General features: G+C 33.6%; 1 protein-coding gene across 1 annotated transcript; it reads right to left on the minus strand.

Annotated features, from left to right (window-relative positions):
• Positions 1-4,327: 4,327 nt before the first annotated feature.
• On the minus strand, positions 4,328-19,513 carry LOC131945686 (THO complex subunit 5 homolog A). Its single transcript, XM_059306393.1, has 18 exons — positions 19,211-19,513; positions 16,614-16,757; positions 15,643-15,762; positions 15,448-15,545; positions 15,288-15,363; positions 14,708-14,778; positions 12,498-12,612; positions 12,068-12,200; positions 11,827-11,901; positions 11,151-11,197; positions 10,917-11,016; positions 9,695-9,806; positions 9,492-9,593; positions 7,386-7,648; positions 6,890-7,081; positions 6,621-6,736; positions 6,219-6,406; positions 4,328-5,397 (listed from the first exon to the last, which is right to left on the minus strand). Exons 1-18 carry the CDS (start codon positions 19,322-19,324, stop codon positions 5,325-5,327), a joined length of 2,139 nt encoding a protein of 712 aa, XP_059162376.1. The 5' UTR covers positions 19,325-19,513; the 3' UTR covers positions 4,328-5,324.
• Positions 19,514-20,613: the final 1,100 nt, after the last annotated feature.

Raw genomic sequence — 20,613 nt, forward strand, 5'->3', positions numbered from 1 at the left:
AAAAAAAAAAAAAAAGGGTCTAGAATCTAGTCTGGATCTAAGTCTAGATCGAAGTGTTTCCCAAAAATTGCAAATTGGGGGGAGGGGGGATATAAACCTCAGGACCCCCTCAGGTGCATTTAAAGGTACTAAGTGGAAGCTTCTTATAAATGTAAACATGTAAATCGATCGTCCTCTCAGAACCACGTAAATTTTCGTCACGCAAACTTGTATTAATTTTTTTTTCTAAGATTTAAGAACTAGATCAGATCCATTACAATAAATTGTCGATCACAAACAGTAGATCTAGGGGGGGGAGGGGTCATCCATAAATGACGTCACGCTTTTGGGCGATTTTTACCCCCTCCCCTCCGTCACACATCGTCACAAAAAGCCAGACCCCCCTAATATGACGTCACAGCTTAGCCTACAACCCCCTCCCCTCAAAATTGCAGTTGAATTTTTCTTAAAACATTGATATTTTTTCCAAAATCGTGTCTGAACTCTCTCGACATAGAGCATGGGTTCCCAAACTGAGGGTCTTTCTGGGGGGGTTGCCAACTGGTAGACTAAACTCTAGAATAATTTAGAATAATTTCTGAGATTCGGCTTTACGAACATCATTTGAAAAGGAATAGAGAAGAAACAATGCGTACTGTAAAAAGTTGTTCTCAGTTATGAGTCTGTGAAACCTTCAAAACTAAAACGTCATTTTGAGACAAGTCATTCGGAACACACCAAAAAAGATAGAGTTCTTTCGTCGGCGCGAAGCTAGTTGCAAACACCAGACTTGATCGAACAGGAAGTTTTCACCAAGAAAACACAGCATTAGTGCAAGCATCATATGAAGTCGCATTAAAAAATTACCAAGCAAAAAAACCTCACACAATAATGAGAAAATCTCATCAACCCTTCATGTTGAGGATGGTGAAATTTATTATTGGGTATTACAGTGCAGTAAAGATGCAACAAATATCTGTCTAATAAGGGGTCATCCATAAATGACGTCACGCTTTTTGGACAATTTTTACTCCCCCCTCCTCTCCGTCACTCATCGTCACAAAATCCCATCCCCCTCCCCATAAAATGATATCACACCTCACACCCCTCCCACCCCCCTCAAAATTGCAGTTTAATTTTTCTTAAAACATCGATATTTTTTTCCAAAATCTTGTCTGAACTCTGTCAACATACAGTATTTTAATCAATTCCGATTCAAATTTATTAAAAGTTTTCTAAAACGCGAAATAACGGCCAAAACTCGTATTCTAACATTGCTTTTTTATAATGTAAAAGTGACGTCACACAATCTAAACACCCCCCCCCCCCCCTCGTCACACACCATCTGACCCCCTTCCCTCCTACTAGTGTGACGTCATTTATGGACGACCCCCCCTAGTACTAAAATAATATTAAATTGTTGATAATGATTACGCTTTAATTATTTTTACAATGGGGTATAATGGAGTATAGCCTAGTTCAGGGGTCGGCAACAATGTTCCCTCTAAGGACCAAGAGTGTGTGTTCAAAAAATGTTGTGTGCGCGGTGCTAAAAATGACTTGGGCAAGTTTATATGTATGTTTAGGCTTGCAATTAAGCAGAGTAATGAAGGCATACATTTTGATAAATTAATAGTATAATGTGTAGGACTTATGAAACGTATGCAATTAAAAGAAGATATGAACCCATCAAAATAAAATATACAACAGAAACTTTCAGAGTTATACTTAGACAACAGGTTATATGGTCGACTTACTATGTTAGTGTAATGCAATCATATGTTAATAATATTAATACCATAACGGTAACACCAGTTTAACATGTTAACCATTTTAAAAAGCTGACTTCAAAACAAAATTAGCTAACCTTTCAGGGGCATTTATTGCAATTTCTCGCGTCTAACCTTGCCTTGCTTCCACACCTTATATGCTTTGTTTAAATCCACATTCTCTCCAGCATTCAGATATAATTTAATTCGCATTAGATTCTCCAAATGTGTGGCTTCAAGTCTATTTCGTGCTTGCACTTTAATGCTGTTCATAAGGCTAAAACCTCGCTCGCAATCAGCGCTGGATGCTTGAAAAGTACAGCATATGTCAATTAACTTTGCCAATGAGCTAAATTGTTCATCGTTTAAAGTAGTTTAAGGCAACTCCTGCGATTTCAGTTAGTGAATTTACTGAACCTGATTTGAGTTTTTCACTGATCTGAAATTTGAAGTCATTGTCTTGCGTGATAATTGACTCTTCATTTGTTGTTTGTAACACGTCTTTGTACTTTACGCACAGTTCTTTGATCTCTTTGACGCCAAACTCAAATGCACAATTTCTTAAACCAGTATGATCAAAAGCTGAACAAAACTGCAGCTCATCTGCTGGAAACCTTACATTTAAATGATCGCAGACCGATCGTATAAACTGTGTGATTTGTCTTGTATAGATTCCTACGTTTTCGTTCAAAATTTTCTTGGCTTTATCATTCCAATAAACATCTTCACTCAGGTATTGTGCTTCTAATTTGCGTATTTTAGAAATGCAAAACTGATGTGCTTCAATGGATGATAAATTACTTCGCTGCAACAACATTGATAGATTAGCTAATTCAGTTAATACATCATTAACGGTATAAAGAGCAACTATTGATACAGTGGATCTCTTAATGATTTCAAAAGATAACAACAAATAGGATCATTGCAGTCTTGGACTTGTTCTTCACAGTAAGCAGCTAAAGCATCAAGATTTCTAACAAAAGCACCGACAGCAAAGTGACGTGATAACCAACGAACTTCATGAATTGGTCGAAAAGAAATTACATCCGTATCATGCACCTTGGCCAATTCTTCAAGTGCGCCCTTTTTAACTGAAGATCGACTAAATAAAGTGTAAACTGCGTAAGAGAACCCCAATATTTTTAAACAAATTAACACCTTTCCAAGCATCAGAAAGTGCCAAGTCTTCTCGATGAACAACACAGTGCTGTTCAACAAGATGGAGGACCTTAGCCTTCAATAAAGCAGCTAATCCCTTCCCTACGGCCTAACATAACAGATGCCCTGTCTAATGTTATCATTACTATGCGGTTCATTTCAAGTTGATGTTATCTTTGTTGGTTTTGTTACAAGTACTAGCAGCACAGAACTTACATTTCAGTCCAATCTCATCTGAATATTCATAGATGCTTCCTAATTCAACCGAAACATTCTTAGAATCCGGCGTATCGGTTGTTACTTTAGCTTTGAGCCATGCCAGTTTAAACGAATCTCTCGCTTTTTTTTTTTTGCTGCATGGTTTTACCGCTTGTTACACACATTTTTCTTTTCAACATTTTCAAATAGCACAGTAGTAAACTTTTATTCCTTATTTACCAAACCAGTTTGTAAACACTGAAACAGTTCGATCCAGGTGCACGTAATGATCCCAAGAATTGGATATATATATATAGTATATAAATCCTTAAACCAAACAGAGCAAAAACACACCCACCTTTAGTAAAGTAGATTTTGCATCTGACTTGGGTAAACCGTCATAGTATCATGAAGGTGGGTGGGGGTTGGGAGATGCGGGAGGGCAGTGACAATAGAAAATAAAACCCTGCATGGTCAGCTAGTAGCCACAAAACCTTTCAGGTGTCAGCTACGGTCAGTTTTGGGGTAAAATATTAAATCAAGCAGAGGGAGGGTCAGCCAGACATCACATCGGAACCCGCCCCGCTCAATTTAGAGTTTAGTCATAAACTGGACCTGTGGTATGACAACCGAGGTCACTCCCCCCCCCCCCAGTCCATGATAACCGTGATTTCTGTTTATGCCCCAAAACACAAAGACTGTTCGTTTAACAAAACAGGTACTAAAAATGTCGCTTAATTCAAGCCACTGGCCACAATTTTTCTTGTGAATTAGGCTTGCCCGACGTTCTGATAATCTGTGCGCGACATCAGAAAATGTCTGCGCGGCATATTTGTAAGTGCTGCGCGGCCGCGCAGCTTAGAGGGAACACTGGGTGACACCAAACTGAAAATGCAAAATTGTTGGAAGAGGTGGGGTGATAACCGAATTAGTGACGCCACAGGGAGCAGGGGCATAGCAGACACCGCCTATTGCAGCCTTGACCCACTGCCTTCTGCACAAAGAAAAACTCCACCTCATCATACGTCAGTGCCCTCAGAAAATACATTTATGTCTCACAGTAAAATATTTATAAATTATCTGGTGTAATTATTACTAAGCACATGAAGGCAAAGACTGCCATTCAACAGGAAGGTAGGAATGAATTGGCAAGTGGTTTCTCGACTATTTAATTAAGGCAGAGCTTCTGACACGTCTCACAGCCTTGATATTCACAAACCCACCACAGTAAGTGAAGTTACTTCTAAAGCAAGTCCAAACTTAAGATTCCTATGGGCACTGCAGAAATAATGCTCTTAACCCTCTTCAATTACTAGCATAAAACCGAGAGAGCTGATCAACTCATAAAAAATTCTGTTACTTAAAGTAATTTATGTAAGTTGTGTTTACTGATTCCAAAAAAATCATTAAATGTGTAACTGAAAATTGAGTATAGAGTAAAAATACAAAGTCTGCATACAGAAAAATGCTCAGAGAAATTTTCTGTTTGCACAATTTTACATTGCCCAATTTTTTGGTTACTGTGTCAATAAACATTAGCAACAATTGATTAGAGCCCATTTCTTTTTCCTCAAATGGCAAAAACTAGCATTTATTTCAGATCTAAAATTAATTTCTATGGTCCCTTTACATCAGTGGTTCTTTAACGTTTTGGAGGCACGAAATCCCACCAGTTTCATATGCCCATTCACCGAACCCTTCTTTATTGTTCTATAATCCACATGAAGCATAGGAGTTGGGTGTGATTCTTGACCTCTGCAAAACCCATGAGATTGACTCACTAAACCCTAGGGGTTCAATGGAACCCAGTTTAAAAACCGCTGCTCTACACCCATGAAAAAATATAGATTTAATACAAAGTCATTTTAATTAAAATAGAGAATATGTAGACCTAGCCTGCCATAAATACATACATTTAAAACATTTTTAAATTTATGGATACTATTTTAACTGCTAGATCATAATACCAGTTGTACTTAGCTTTACCAAGAGTACAAAGAACCAGTTCCTTAAAAAATGTGTCATCAAAATTACAATTTCAGCTAAATAATACAAATTATAAACTCAGTTGATGAATTGTAGCTTAAAATATCTAATTATTAAATTATTATGAGATTTTAAAAAGCTGGAAGCTTGTTGGTATTTATTTATTTACAGTTTTGTAACATTTATGGCTAGAATAATAACTGATATTAAAAAATAATCAGTTTATTAAAACACTTAGGTGAAGCATCTATGAGTAAAAATACCCAATTCTGGCACATATTTGAAAGGCTTTGATCTAGCAGGTCCCCTGCAAAAGAAAAATAAATTAGCATAATCACTAAAATAGTAAATAAATTCATGATTAACTCATGCATATTGAAATAATAACACAAATAAATAATGCAATATAACCTTTAAGCCCTAACAAGTAGGATCTAAACCTTACTACCCCAGCACGCATGTACTTTTCCATTTCCAATTATCTTTGTGTACAATTCCATTATTCAATTTCATTCCTAATAAATTTAACCTTTATTAAACATTGGTATGAAATTTAAACACAAATATGGCATTTGGCCTTACACAGCAGTAACCAACATCTTGGTTTTGCTTTTAAAACAATTACAATAACTTTTTTCAATTTTCTTCCAATATGAATGAGTTGACAAAATCCCTTAGACCTGGACTGATAAAGCTGCCAAGTTTGACAAAATTGTAACTTTCCTTTCAGCTCCAATCTTTATAAAATCTTAATAAGTTTTATAAGAATTAAATCAATCTGATAATAAGCTGGATGTATGTATAAAGAATAGACCTATTTTTTATCTGGGTCAAAATATTTTTAATCTGACTGACAACTTGCAAAGCTAGTTGTGTTTTTCAAAATCAACATTTAGATAAAAAACAGACCTACATAAAGTCTTTTTGTGACAAAAAGTGGGAAGGGCTATAAGAATTAAAAAGCGGACCTTCACAGGAAGCAAATTTCAGTAAGAGAAAATTGTAAGATGAGAATAAGATAATTTTAGGGAAACAATTTAACCTCATGTTATATTACAAAGGTTAGCAGTAGTAGTTAATATTTTTTTTATTGAAAAAAACCAATAAAGATAAAACTTTCTAAAGTACCTGCTGGTTCTGGGCATCATCTTCTCTTTAGGAATTTCAATAGGCACTAGTGATGAGGCTGGGATATCTGTTTCTAAATAAACATCAAAACACATCAACAATCTTTGAAGTTGATTGGGGAGAAGTTGGTCTTTTACATTACCATTCAGCAGCTCTTGATAATGAACATTTACTTCTTCCTCCATTTCCTAAATAGTAAGAAAGAGTTTGACAAATTAGTATTAATTACATTGATAGATAAAAATTAGTTACAATTTTATATTGTAAACAACAGCTATGCAAACCTCAACATCAAAACAGTTAGTTGATCAGTAAACCTTCATTTTATAATATAGTACTGACACAAGATTCCTATCATTTGTAAGTTCAATGCTTATACGTCTAATTGGGAAAACATTTTACCATCACATATATATCTGTTAGTGCTGTACGCCGAGACTGCCACATAATGTCAACAATAATGAGAGGTGCCACTTTAGGGCTATCAGAAGTTAGAACAACAAAAGCTGTCATTTTGGCTGGGAAAAAAATTATATACAAGATATCATACAAATAGTACCTTTTTCTAATAACATGTAGGCCCATATGTAATATGTTATAAAAAGTCAGATGACAAAATTAAAAACTATATGCTTGCCATGTAAAGATGAATTTTCACACAAATATTTTACCTGATCCTCTGTCAATAGTGGCCATAAAGATAAAATCTGTTGAATGTACTAAGCCTGCTTTAATAAATCTCTCAGCTTGTGGTAAAGATTTTAGATCAACAAAGCTGGAGCGACGCCATGATGTCAACTGAGCATTTATTTTTGTAGGGAACATCTTAACTGATGCAGATGATACTGGTATGATATTTCTCTCTTGAACAACATAAAATGTGTTACAAATTATAATTAGAAGAAAAAATATAAATAAGTATTTATTATATTCACAACATACTATTTATTTAATCCATTTCTAGTCCTGCAAGCTAATAGTTAATTTGTGCACAGTACAATGAGCAAAAAGTAGATAAAATACGAAACAGAAACATGTAAGTACATTTTTTAAGTCTATTCACAGGAATTTTCTCTTTTTAAACCATCACTTTACCTCAGAAAAGAGAAACATTAACATAAGTTATCAAGGAATTTATAAAAGATCTGGTATATAAAAAATAAATACCTAGAGAAGAAAGCTGTTGAAGAAGACATACTCTTGCATTTACTCGTTCTTTTAGTAAAGTTATAGTTTTTTGCATGTTGGCAGAGCTTACAGAGTGCTGAGCTCGCACTTGTGACAGTTTAACAATACCAGCACTTTCATCCTCAGTTGCTAATTCCTCTGAATTATTAAGATCTTTTTTAAGGAATTGAAGACCTCCCATCCACTGACACCAAAGATATGGTCTGCCTATCAAAGAGATGTAGGAATCCAGTTCCTGCAAACTGTAGAAAAAACAAAACAAAATCAATGTAGATTTCTGTTAACTGTCAATAACTTTACTATAATATGATTATAAGCTTATTTACACTTTTCTCAGCACCTAACTAGAAATTTGATGGAGGGTCATTATATTTGTTTATGGCACTGCATTTACAATTTCAACATGTATGTGATAATTGATATACTTAGAAGTAAACTATACATTATTATTTATACAAGTTGTGTGTAGCTTATATGGAACATCATCTGAGTTGCTGGTCACAAAATCATGCCACTTTTTGTGTTCTGGACTAAGTTTTTGTTTCCACTTGCTGATACTGCATTTACACTTATGAAATGTATAAAACACAAAGCCCACCAAAAGTTATTCTTATCTGGAAACATTTTCTCCACAGAACTTGTATAATTTAACATTCTCAGTTACAGAACATATTATACAACATTTTAGAAAATAAAAAATGTGACATGCTTTACCAAGGTCTAGGACGTTACCTAACCATTAGCCCCCAGATCATTGACCACATCCCAATTACCACCCTGCGTAATTACACCACTGCAAAATAAATATTATACCAATACCTATCCCTGTCTTTCCCCTATCCCAATTCTTTATAATATACTATTCTTACTAATACCATCACCACAACCATTACCGATAACCTGATGGTTAATTGTCAGGTGGTAGGTAATGTCCTACCACAGTTTTTGGATTTGGGCAAGGTCTTGGGAGGTGGGGCAAGGTATTGGGAGGTGGGGTAATTGATCTTGAGGTAATGATATTGGTGAATATGTGCATTAAATACACTAATGAATGGCATTGTTTAACTGTGATGTTTTTTGTTTTGTTTACATCAGCTCTGGATCAATATTGAGTTATTTTAGTCATTATTAATTAATTTTCACTGTTATTTAAAAACAATTTAGTATAAATGTTGAAGAAATTTTTCTTTTATTGAATGTATTCTTGGTTTGTTTGTTTGTAGTAAAAGAAATTGGGAAATTAAAAGTTTAAATTCTTGATGCAGTCATGTCCCTTTAATAGATAAAAGTGTGTTGTCAAACAATAACAAGTCAATTTTAACCATTTAAAATGACATTTCTGAGAATATGGTATTTTTTCAAACACCTATGGCACCTTACCAAATATCAAGTTTCATAACATTTCAAGCTCAGTTTCTGATACTCCAATAAAAGTTTCAAAATCTTGCATGTTTTAGATAACTCATTTTCCTTTAAAATCATCATGTTGCGCATTCATGATCTAAGCTCTTAAAAATTTTTAGAATTACATAATAAACTGAACTGTACTTAAAAAAGAAAAGAATCAAGATATTTTAATTTCATTTTTGAATTTGAATTTTAAAACAGAGGTCCCATTGTATTAATATTGAAAAACTAAGTCTTTTTTAGTATTTTACATGTTCTATTGTGATTGTTGAAGTTATAGGCACTATTTTCTTTTAACATAATACTATCTACATTATTTTTTTTTACTTTGATTACTCTTTTTTTTAATTGTCTTGGCCTATATTATTGCAGATGCTTCAGATCAAAGGTCATTATTTCTAAAATCTTGTATAACAATAACATGTTCTGTAAACACAAATATAAATGTTCCAAGAAGAAAATGTTTCCAGATAAAAATATTTGGCATGTTTTGTGTTCTTGACATGTATTGTAATTGTATACACATGTGTAAAGCGATATTTTGACAGATAAAAACTAAAAATAATGCATGAAAATATTATCAAAGATGTGTGCTCAAATATAAATATGCTTTATGCAGTTTTTTTACTGATTTTAAAAACTATGCAATAGTAATACATGTAAAAGTAATAATTTTACCCATGTCGCTTTAATTCATAATGGTTAGCTAAATTGGGTGACTCATTGCCATGGTCTCCAGGATAAAGTTCATCTAAAATCATATCAGGGGACATCAGATCACTGTTGATTTTATGATCATATATATTAAACATTTTCAAAATTAGAAAATTTTCAATATCAATACAAAATGAAAAAGAAACTAATAATGCTCATTAACTTACCTTCCTGTTGATGAACTTGTCATAACCTTTGCCCCTGGTGTTACCTTGACATTTACTGTTATTATATTTAAAGCCAAGAGGTAATAAAAGGTGAGCTGAAGTTCAGTTCCATCTGTCAATATATGAAAGTTCTTAAATGTTTAACAAGGCTAAATAGGTTTTAAAAAATCAATACCATTCTGGCAGGAAAACAAAAAAAAAAAAAGGAATGCAAGTGGATAATAAAATATGGCACATAGTGTTTTTAAAAAAGGGCTATGTAAAAGGAGAAAGTCTGAAATCAATTAATAACTGTATAGTTTAAACTTTAATACATATTTTTAGCCTTTTTAACTTTAGTCTAAAACTAAAAGTTTATAGTCAAGTCACATTTTGAGTTAGTAGTTAAAATGTTTAGGTAAAAAAAAATTCAATGCTTTAATCATTATAAATCAGCGAGAAAACAGTCTAGGTTAAATTTATTTCTCTAGTGACTGATAATAACGCTTATATATGTAATTCTCTTCATGGGGACCATGCGAGACACCACGTAAACGCATGCCGTTACTCCCCCGCTCTCTAGGCATATAGCTACCACCCCCACTCGTCCGGCTAGCTGTAGTTCACGCCAAATGTTTATGGCATCGGTCAGCTAGTATTTTACGGGTTTTTTTAAAATGTTTATTATTATTCTCTACATCGCCAATTATTTATTTTGGGATTGAAATTGGCCAAGACCTTAGCAGTCAATAAACAACATAACACTCCTGGGGGGGGGGGGGGGGGGGAGAAATAGGGATTAGGAAAAAAATTTGTGCTGATGTGTGACGTGGGAGAGGGCAGGGTTTAGAAAGTGTAAGGACACATTTAAACATCTTAAAATGTAATGTTAGAAACTGAGCTTAAGCCATTATTTCACATTTTAAAATGGTTTCTTTATGGTTTCTTTTGTAAATTGTATTAGAAATTGGTTAAAAACTTATAATTGCCATTGCAAGTTGGGGTGTAGGCTGCGGTGTGATGTCATTTGAAGGGGGTGGGTGTGTGGCTTCTTGTGAGGGGTAGGGGTGGGGAAGAAAAAGCAAAAGTCATTAAAACAGACATTTATTAATAGTCCCTTTGCAAGAACCATGCTAAATAAATCTTAGGGATCATAAGAAAATATGTATTCTAAAAAGCAAAAATTTGTTCACAGGGTTTATTATTTTAAATCTAATGAGATTATACAGAATGTTAAATATACCATCACTATTAATGTCCACTGCTACAGAGAGAGGGTGTTTCTTTAGTACTCTGTTCTTTTTTTCTTCATTACGCATTTCTGATGTATTTCTACGTCGTTTCTAAAAATAAGCAAATTTTATAATTTAGTCTTTACAATAGAGATAAACTACTTAAACACTGGTTTTAAATATAAACTTGGGAAAGATTACCAAAATGTATAGCTAAGTAGGACAAAAATTAACAGAGTGCTTACAACATCTTGTTTTTCTTGATCTTCCATGTCACTATCAGAGTCTTCATCTTAATAAAAAGAACAAGAACAATTAGTAGCTTCAAAGAACTAAAAATATTGTAATTCAAAATAGATGATACATGTTGCAACTACCACACTTGGTTTTAAAAAAATTATTTAACTATCCTCAATCATTGAAAAATGGTTTGTAAAAAATCAATAAACATAAATGATAAAGCAACGTACTTAACTCCTCACTTGTTTTATTGAAGTTTTAAAAATATTTAACATGTTGAAATATCCACATCATCAATGAAACTATATTAGAATTATTAGTTTTTAATGTCATTATCTTTTATTTTCATTTTAAAAGAGCCAGATTTATAACCAGAGGCACTTTAATCAGTTCTTTCTCTGATTAAGCTTTTAATAAAAATCGAAACATAATTTCCATAACCCGAAAAAAAAATTTTATTAGAAAAGTACAGCTAATAATAAAGCAAAAAAAAACAACAACATGTAAATATAATTTCTGGTTACTATTGACATCTTCAACTCTTGTTACTAGTGAGTCATCTGTTGCTACTAGGAACAGAAAGTGCTGCCACATTCTGGCTCATTTGAACAAACTACATACACACATTTTTAAACAGTAAGGGGTTACCTAATTATTCAGCTTAGTTTTGTAGGCTCTTACCAGGTTCAAATGTCCACATCAACTGAGACTGTGCAGCATCAACATCTCCTTGAATTACAACTTTTATAAATTTGTCTGAAAACAAGGAAAACTATATCAGAATTATTAAACTCTCAATAAATAATCATAGTACTTCAATACAATATAAGGCAGATTACATACACTTAAAACAGTTTTAAAAACTAATTACTCTGAAATTATTCTTTTAATTATGAGTATTTTTTTCCTGGATTACACTCACCACAAGCATCTTTATATGCTGAAGTCTGCATGTACAGAATATAAAGGGGAACAGGCAGGTGTTGTGCTTTTTGATGTTCTTCTTTAATGGCATCATATGGCATTGACAAATAATCTTGTACAGGTCTTGTAGCCTGTAAAATAAAACAGGACTTTGAGACAGTAAAATTAGAAATCCAAGACTCACGCAAATTGTAATTCCTAGGGTAAAAGAAAAATCACGAAAGGCACTTGAAGACATTTGAAAAATTCTTTTATTAATTTGGCCAAAGTCTCAGAATTTCCAATAACAAAATAAAAATGGCTAATCTTAAGAATTTAAATTTATTAGTATTAGGTAAAATATATGTTTTACAAAATAGTAATTAATATTTAGTAATTATGGTTTATACTGTTAATAAAAGTTCAAGATTATCATACAAACTACCCACATGAAGTATAGCAGAAAGCTTTGGTTGTAAGGTTTCTAGGTAATCATGTTTAGCTTGGATTTCTTGGCTTATCTGCTCTTTATTGCTCTTTGTATCTGTCAGCTTTATGGCTAGTCTGGCAATAGTAATAACAGTTGAACTGCTTTGGTAAGGCATGGCTAATGAATGTAGCTGTGTGCTTATAAGATTGCTCATTATGAGACATACATGACAATTAGTGGTAAAACAGAGGTAACGAACCATAAAAAACCCAAAATGCTTTTTCATACAAGAAAAGAAAGAATGTGCATATGGGTACGTCATGATTTTACAAGCCTTGCCATATACCATTGGTGGAATCCACCCATATACATTTATATAGAGAAAATAATTGGAGATGTTATGTACAAAACAAAACTGTAGATGCACATTATTGAATGTGCCTATTATGATAGTATTATAACAATACCACAAGTATATCCTATTAGAATGCATCATTGTCGTCCATTGATGACATCACATACCTAAGGGAGAGGTTTTTACTGACTTTTGTGACAATGAGTAATGAGGGGGTAAAAAATAGGTGAGGGGTTGAAGAAATGTAGCACAGCATTCTTTTTGTACTTCTTAAAAATAAAGATGCTAAACAAAATGTTAATTTTTAATACCATTTCATGTATTGAAGGGTGGAGGGTAGGTAGTTGGAACTTTGTGATGTCACCAATTCAGCACAGATGGGTGCCTTACATAATGTTACTAGATGGAGGAATGACTTGCATTTATTGTTGTATTCTCTTCTATATCTTTGATGCAAAAATATGCCGTTATCTCTAAAAAAAATGCATGGGCCATCAAATACATAGCAGAATGGCTCATCCTGCTTTTCTGCATGTGCTTTGGCCATAAATACCCTTTTGGATGTTAAAAGCACCAATATTGTAAATGCTTTACAACTTTATCACTGGACAACATTTTGTTTTGAATAGGCTCTTTTGCCAAAGTAAGACATTTCTACATCATATGCCCATAAAAATCTTGATGACATGCTTATCTGATTTGGTTTTGTTTGACAAACACAAATTTTGATGCTACAAAGTGACAGCTGAGAAAACTTTCCAAAGTTCTATTATTGGACAAATAACAATTTAATTGTCTTTCTGTTCCTACTTTCTGTTCATCACATTGCAAGTGTTTGAGGCAAAAATATTTTCACTGAACAGCAAGCAGTCACATTTGTTGTAGATTGTGATATTATCAATGTCCATGAATGACCCCCAAAAGTTCAAGGAAAAGTTATAAGGCCAAAACTATCAGAATATTGTCCCTTAATGTCCATGTTATTTTAGCTGCCATAAGTAGAATTTAAAAGTTCATGTACTTGCTTATGTTTTATTTTTACTTCTTAATTTTGGCACTGGGTGTTTCTCACACACAACATACTTACAGAGTTAGGGATTTTTTAGCTAATAATATTTACGAAGTGACTACTCGGAAGAAGATTTTTCTCCCCAACGTCTCCACTTAGCCGGCAAAAGATAGCTCTGCGCATGCGCAGTGACCTATGGCTAGGGTTAGGGCTAGAATGAGGGTTAGGGGTAGGATCAGGGTTAGGGATAGGGTTAGGATTAGGGCTAGGGTTAGGGATAGGATTAGGGTTAGGGTTAGGGATAGGATTAGGGATAGGGTTGGTGTTAGGGTTCTGCGGTTGTAAACACACGCATGCGCAGTACCATCGAAAACATTCCCGCGAAGGCAAGTCGTAGTTTCTCTCCATTGCGCATGCATATCGCATGCGTATCTTATTCCGGCTAGCATCGGCCTAATATTTAAGTCAAATAAAAATGGGTTTATTTGCATTTAGAGTGGACCCAGTAGACAAGGCATACACCAAGATCCAAGGATTTTAAAGATTTTTAGGTTGAGCTGTTTAAAAGCAAAGTATGAAGTACAGTGCTAGTAGATAGATTATACCAACCATGTATAAATAAAAGGCAGAAAGACAAAAAATGGAAAACTTACAGGGCTCTACTTCTATATTTTCTTTTTAATGCTGAATATTCTTCAAACCAAATTACTCAATGAGAACAACTAAAAATCAAAATCTGATAAAAACTAAAAATCCAATGAAATTTTTATGAGGGATTGTACAGTTAGACGATTTTAAATAGTTAGTTATAAATGTTTATAATATAGATTAACTTTTAAAAGAAGCAATATCAAATCAAACTCACTGCTTTCTTTGTTCTAGCTCCCATTCAAGTCGTGCTAACATCTGAAGATGAGCATCTTCCTTAGTAACGTTCTAAACATTAGGAAAAATTAGCCTCATTTTGGTAAATGTGAAAAAATTTCAGTCACAATTGCAGAGCATGATGAATAATTATAATATGTAATCTATATTAATGTTTTAATGATTTAGTGAACTGGGATTATTTTTTTTATTAGTCCTACTAGATGGTCATATCAAGAGATAAATAATCATTTTTTTATGTCTGTAATTTTTCTTTTGAAGATAAAGCCAATAAATGGTGTATGTGCAGAACTGTAATAACACCAACAAAGGTAGAATCAATTCTGAGCTCAGGAGAAGAGCAATCTTGGAAAATATACTTTTTGCTGTGAGTTACATTAATGGATGGTAAATAATAACAAATAAGGAGACAGGTACTCAAAAAATAAAATGGAAGAATGCAAAAGTAAATCTTAACTTATTAAAATGATCAGAATTATTTGTTTATCATTTATGATAAATAATTGTTTCACAAAATATTATTTTAAAAACATATTGTAATGTATAAAGTCAAAAGTTACCGGATTAGAAATTGATATAGGAGCATCCTTATAAAATTCTTCAACTTTAACTAGTTCCACCTCTTCATCTTTTGACCTGGAAAAATGATGAAAATGAAGAGAGAAAGATGTGTTTGTAGTGTTTTTGATATGTTGTAATTCAGTGTAAAAAATTACTTACTTAAACTCCATACACTTGGTAATCTCTTTTTCTAAATGCATTGCTTCATACAAGAGATTTTGCAGCTGTAAATGACACTGATCTATTTTGTGCTTTGCCTGAAATTAGTATATTTTAATGTCTGAAGCATAAGGTAAAGGATGCTAACTACCACACAAACAATTTTTGTGGTGGAAAAAAGGTATAGTTGTTTACCTCGTTGGTGTTTTCTCTTACTTTTCGACAACGAAAATGAGCAAGTCTGTTTAGTTTTTTCATGTGAATAAAATGTATGGTAGCATCTGTTCGAATTGAATCTATTTCAGAGGATGACATCTGTAATTACATATTCAAATATTTTAGGATACATCCAGAAGTCACATTAAGATATTAATATGAAAAACAATCTTGAGCTAGCAAGAAGCTCAGAACTACATGATACTATCAGCTTCAGCTCCTCTTAACAGAATACCACATGCTTGGTTTCAAGCTTTACAAACAATGAAACTGAAATGAAGAAATTTATTTTAAACTTTTTTCTGTTTTCTACTTTGAAACCACCCTGGATGAAGTGCCTAGTCTCAGATTAGCAACAAATCTTGAAATAATCAATTGTTAGCCATAAGGTCACACTAAATATAGCTACTACATTAGCTATTACAAGTTCACAGTAAATGTCAAAAATGTTCTACTTAAGTAAGAAAAAAGGGGTATAAACAGGCATGTTAGTCATTTTCGGGCATCAAACTGGCTGTGTACACCATAAAAAAATAGTTTATTAAATAGAAAATTAGAATTCAGACATAAATGAGATCTAGAATATATCTTAGTGATCTATAAAGTAAAAACACTATGAATATGTAAAGTCAAACATTAACCCACTATCGAAGGCAGATAAGAAGCAGAGAAGACACTACTGGTCACAGTGAACATGTAGACAAAAGATTGCAGGCTTAAAGTGCTGGTTATAGGGGATGATAAGGAAAACTGTAAAACTGAAAGAAGGGTGAAGTAAAGTTCCATGGTGTGCGATGTGACTTGACTGGATAAGGGGGCGAGCTGAGTTGCAAGTTACTCTAACAGATAGTAAATAAGAATTTCTTTTAATAGTTTCATTTTTAGACTAATGATTCTCAAGGTTCAAGCATTGATCAGTGATGTCTATAATATAATTTCTATTTACTTACATCCAGTTTTTTAGTTTTGATTTCTTTGATATCTCTAATTGCAGTTTTCAGAAAAGTGCAAGATGCTTGAAATGAAGCAAGGTCAACAAGGGGATCTCTTTCCATAGCTTCATCCTCTTCAGAAATGAATGGTTTCAGATCAACCTATTTAAAAAAATAAAGCAGTAGAATTTTACTTCTATTAGGGTGGGACGGAGTGATCTAGTGGTAGAGTGCTGGACTGCTAACCCTTAAGTCTCGAGTTCAAATCCGGGTTCAAGTCAGTAGACCGTCCCTGAGTACACCCAACTCTGACGGGTACCTAACTAACGTTAGGGAAAGTAAAGGCGGCGTTACCTTTTTTTTACCTTTTCTGACCACATTCGTCACGCTCATTTAGTAAAAAAGCATAGGATCAAAACAGAAAGCCGACATGGTACAAATACTGGAAGACTGGCTTTGACACAAAACATCAACAACACACAATATGGACAGACAAGACCAACTGAGAAGAAGCCAACCAAGGAATGGCCAACAACAAAAACAAATATGCAAAACACAATGTGCCAAAATTTCTTTTGTAATTAGTTGTTTTCCCGCGTATTTAACTAAACATGTAACAAAAGTTGATGTTGTCATATGTTTACGTATTTTTATAAATTATAAATCATAATGCTTATACGTTTATAAATATTAAATATGCTATCAAAACAAAAACAACCCACACCAATAAACCCCCACAATTTAACAATTCTTAACAATTAGGCCCTAAATCAAAATATTTCTTAGAAGATTTTTATGACTTTAGTCTGTGACTTTTTTCTGATAAGTTTTTTCCTTTGAGACTTTTTTCCTACCAAAAAATTGTGACCTTTTTTTCTGTATTTTTTTTTCCTATGACTTTGGTCCGTTCACCAGGAGCTGATCTGGTCCTAACTAATATGGTAATACCACACTGCTCTTAGTGTCCTGCATTTGCTTGGTTCGCGGCGCGTTACGCTAAATCTTTACCCTAGGTGACACGCTATCTAAAAAAATAGATATCAGGATAGATATCAGGACTGCCCGATTTTTTTTTCGTGTAGATCTAGTTTAAGTGTATTATTTCTACACCTAAGAATCTAGATCTAGTCTAGTACTTGTAAAAAAAAAAGTACAGTGTCCGAAGTGTGTCAGATGATAGTCCTAGATCTAGCAGCAATCTAGCTAAATCAAACTGCCGTTTAGTAAATAGTTTTTACAGCTATCTAGCATGCATGATAGTAGATCTAAGTCTATAACTATATTATCAATCCTATGTGAACTTGAAATACTTTCAATTTGCTTGAGGGGGGAAAGAGAGAAGACACAGACGATCTCGTGAGCTTGTTTAGGCCTGCTGAACTCACAGTGACCCCGGCGACCATGGGCCGTGTTGGGATTTTTCACTCATGTGATAGTAAACGTAAGCAAGCAATCACGCCAGTGACGATGTTTGGAAATTTTATTTAAAAAAAAAATAATCACGTCATGTTTTCAATATGAAAAAAATAAAATGTTAAAAAGACAATATCAGTTGTGGGTAAAAATTTTAGCGTATTTTATTTGCCGCTTCACGTTCACCTCCGGTTGAGCGTATTTTACTATAAACACAGCCAAAACACTCAAAAATGTTAGGAAAACACTAGGATTAGAATCATCAGAGGATAGATATAGATCTAGATCTACTAATTTTTTTTTATGAATGTGTTTTAATTAGAAAAGGTAAAAAAATATTATAAATAAGCATTACAGTACAGTTTCAATTAAATAGCGTGTGATCTATCGTGAGAAAAATTCCTACATGGTCAAGGGTTCACATTGACTTTAATTATAGTTATCAGCATACGTCATAGCATAGAGTCATTGTGAGTTCATGTAAGTTAATTTATAGTATCATGCCTTGCAATTATGTGTTTCTACTTAACATAACTGACATGAACATATTTTTTTTAAGAAAAAAAAAGTGAAATTTAAATCTAAAAATAGTGAATAGGCCAAAAAATAGGCCTAGATTCTAGATCTAGTTTAGTTTAGTACTAGACTAGATCTAGTACACATTCAATAGGCCTATTCCAAATTTTGGATTTTTCTCAAGTTTTGACAAAATGAATTTAAAAAACTAAACCAAAAATTCATAAAGAAATAGACCGAGTGATTTCCTAATGTTTTTGTGTTTTGGTTGTGTTTATTTATAATAATGATAAAATACGCTCAACTGGAGGTGAACGTGAAATGGGGATTTACACTAAAATGGAGTTTTACCTCGGTCGTGCTAACCCTGGGTTTGAACTCGGAGCTCCAGGTCTATGAACTACAGTCTACACTGTTGACGCAACCACACAGGATGTGTTGGAAAAAGTAAACATTTCAATCACAAGATGGGAAATCCAACCTGCGATACGCGCGTAGGTTGTCACTTCGTTTCGGGCCACGCTCTGCGAGACGTGTAGTCACTTCGTATAACAATAACAATAACATTATTTAAATACAAATGTCAAATGATGATTTAGTTAGAGTTGAGTCTATAATGTTAGAATCTAGATTAAGTAGTAGATTTAGATTAGAATGATGAATGATGAGACCTGCATGACACGTACTTTTAAATCCTGCGAGTGCTTATGTTTCTTAAGATCGACAATTCCAGGGCACAAATCAGGTTTTAACAGCCTCTTTTTCTTTCCCTCGACAACAATACAATCATCTTTAGACATGTTAATAGTAGATCTACTTGTCCGTATACTTTTTATCAATGTAGATCTAGATCTACTGGTTTTACTACTCTTGTTAAGTTCTAGATTCTAGATCTAGAAGTCTATATTTTTATTATTTATTTTATAACAAGCTAAAAAGGCCTGTAGTCTTAATAGTAAGTAATGTAGGCTTATTTCCTTTAAAAAATAAGTGTGTGGATAGCCGGTTATGTGAATCTATATGTAAGGTTATACTAATTGGCAGAAAGTAAGTTTAACAAATTTATGTACGAAAAATTACTTCAGGATAGATCTATAATTATATCTAGCCTATCTATTATCTAATTACTTTGAGAGAGAGAGAGAGAGAGAGAGAGAGAGAGAGAGAGAATATTAGAGCAGATTCTAAAATGGATTATTGATTATAATGTAAAACAATAAATATAACGTACAACACATTAACATTTGCCGCTGATTTGTTTACTGTCTAAACTCTAAACAAACGTAAAATCAGCAATATTTTTAAAATAAAATAGAAAAAAGCCCATTAATCAAATCACAAATCATGCATAACAATTCAATACAAAAACTAATTGTAGAGTACCGACAAAAGGTATAAAATTACTGAAGCCAACTTGCACAATCAAATCTGCAACTATTGTTGTATTGGTGTCGCCCCATCAGAGTTTCTTCCAGGCATCTCTTCGAGGGGGGGGGGGATGGCAGAGCCCCCCCCCCCCCAAAGAAAGTCTACCCCCCCCCCCCGAACGAGATGGATTTTATATAGTAAACATACACTTTTACTCGTGTCCGTCCGTCCGTCCCCCTCCCCCCCTCCCCCGAATAATGTTGACCCCCCCCCCCCGAAAATATCAAGTGCCCCCTGGAGAAAAAAGTCTGGAAAAAACACTGCGCCCCATCCCCCTACACACATTGTCACACTATGAGGCTGTTAATGAGGATTTTAACATTGATAAGTTACCTAGCCTAGCAGTCACGATGTGGTAGAGTCAGACCAATCCACTTCGGTAGACGGTGCATTTTGTTCTGATCAGTACATTATCTGTCCGTGAAAGTCGCGATTGATGTTATCCCTCCTCCCATTTTGCCTAATTGCATTTATTTGTTCACACTATACAAATTCACATATTAATTCAAGGTGAAAAAAAACATCGTTTAGAATTCATGGTAAATTATTTATATTAGATGTGATTATACCCTGGACGTTGATTTTACATATTAGTTGTTGAAAACGTTAAACAAAACCTTTTCCCTCTCTCATTTTAACAGTAACGACGTTTATCTATTGT

The sequence above is a fragment of the Physella acuta genome, unplaced genomic scaffold (genome assembly GCF_028476545.2).
Source record: "Physella acuta isolate Inbredline_101_S28 unplaced genomic scaffold, ASM2847654v3 ptg000049l, whole genome shotgun sequence".
In the NCBI taxonomy this organism is placed as follows: Eukaryota; Metazoa; Mollusca; class Gastropoda; family Physidae; genus Physella; species Physella acuta.

Excerpts from the sequence above, each read along its gene's own strand:
- LOC131945686 (XM_059306393.1), bottom strand. The coding sequence starts at position 19,324 with ATGTCTAAAGATGATTGTATTGTTGTCGAGGGAAAGAAAAAGAGGCTG. Across the intron at positions 11,198-11,826 it reads GATGTGGACATTTGAACCTG|ATGAAGACTCTGATAGTGAC; the intron begins GTAAGAGCCTAC and ends CTTTTTATTAAG. Across the intron at positions 11,017-11,150 it reads ATCAAGAAAAACAAGATGTT|AAACGACGTAGAAATACATC; the intron begins GTAAGCACTCTG and ends GCTTATTTTTAG.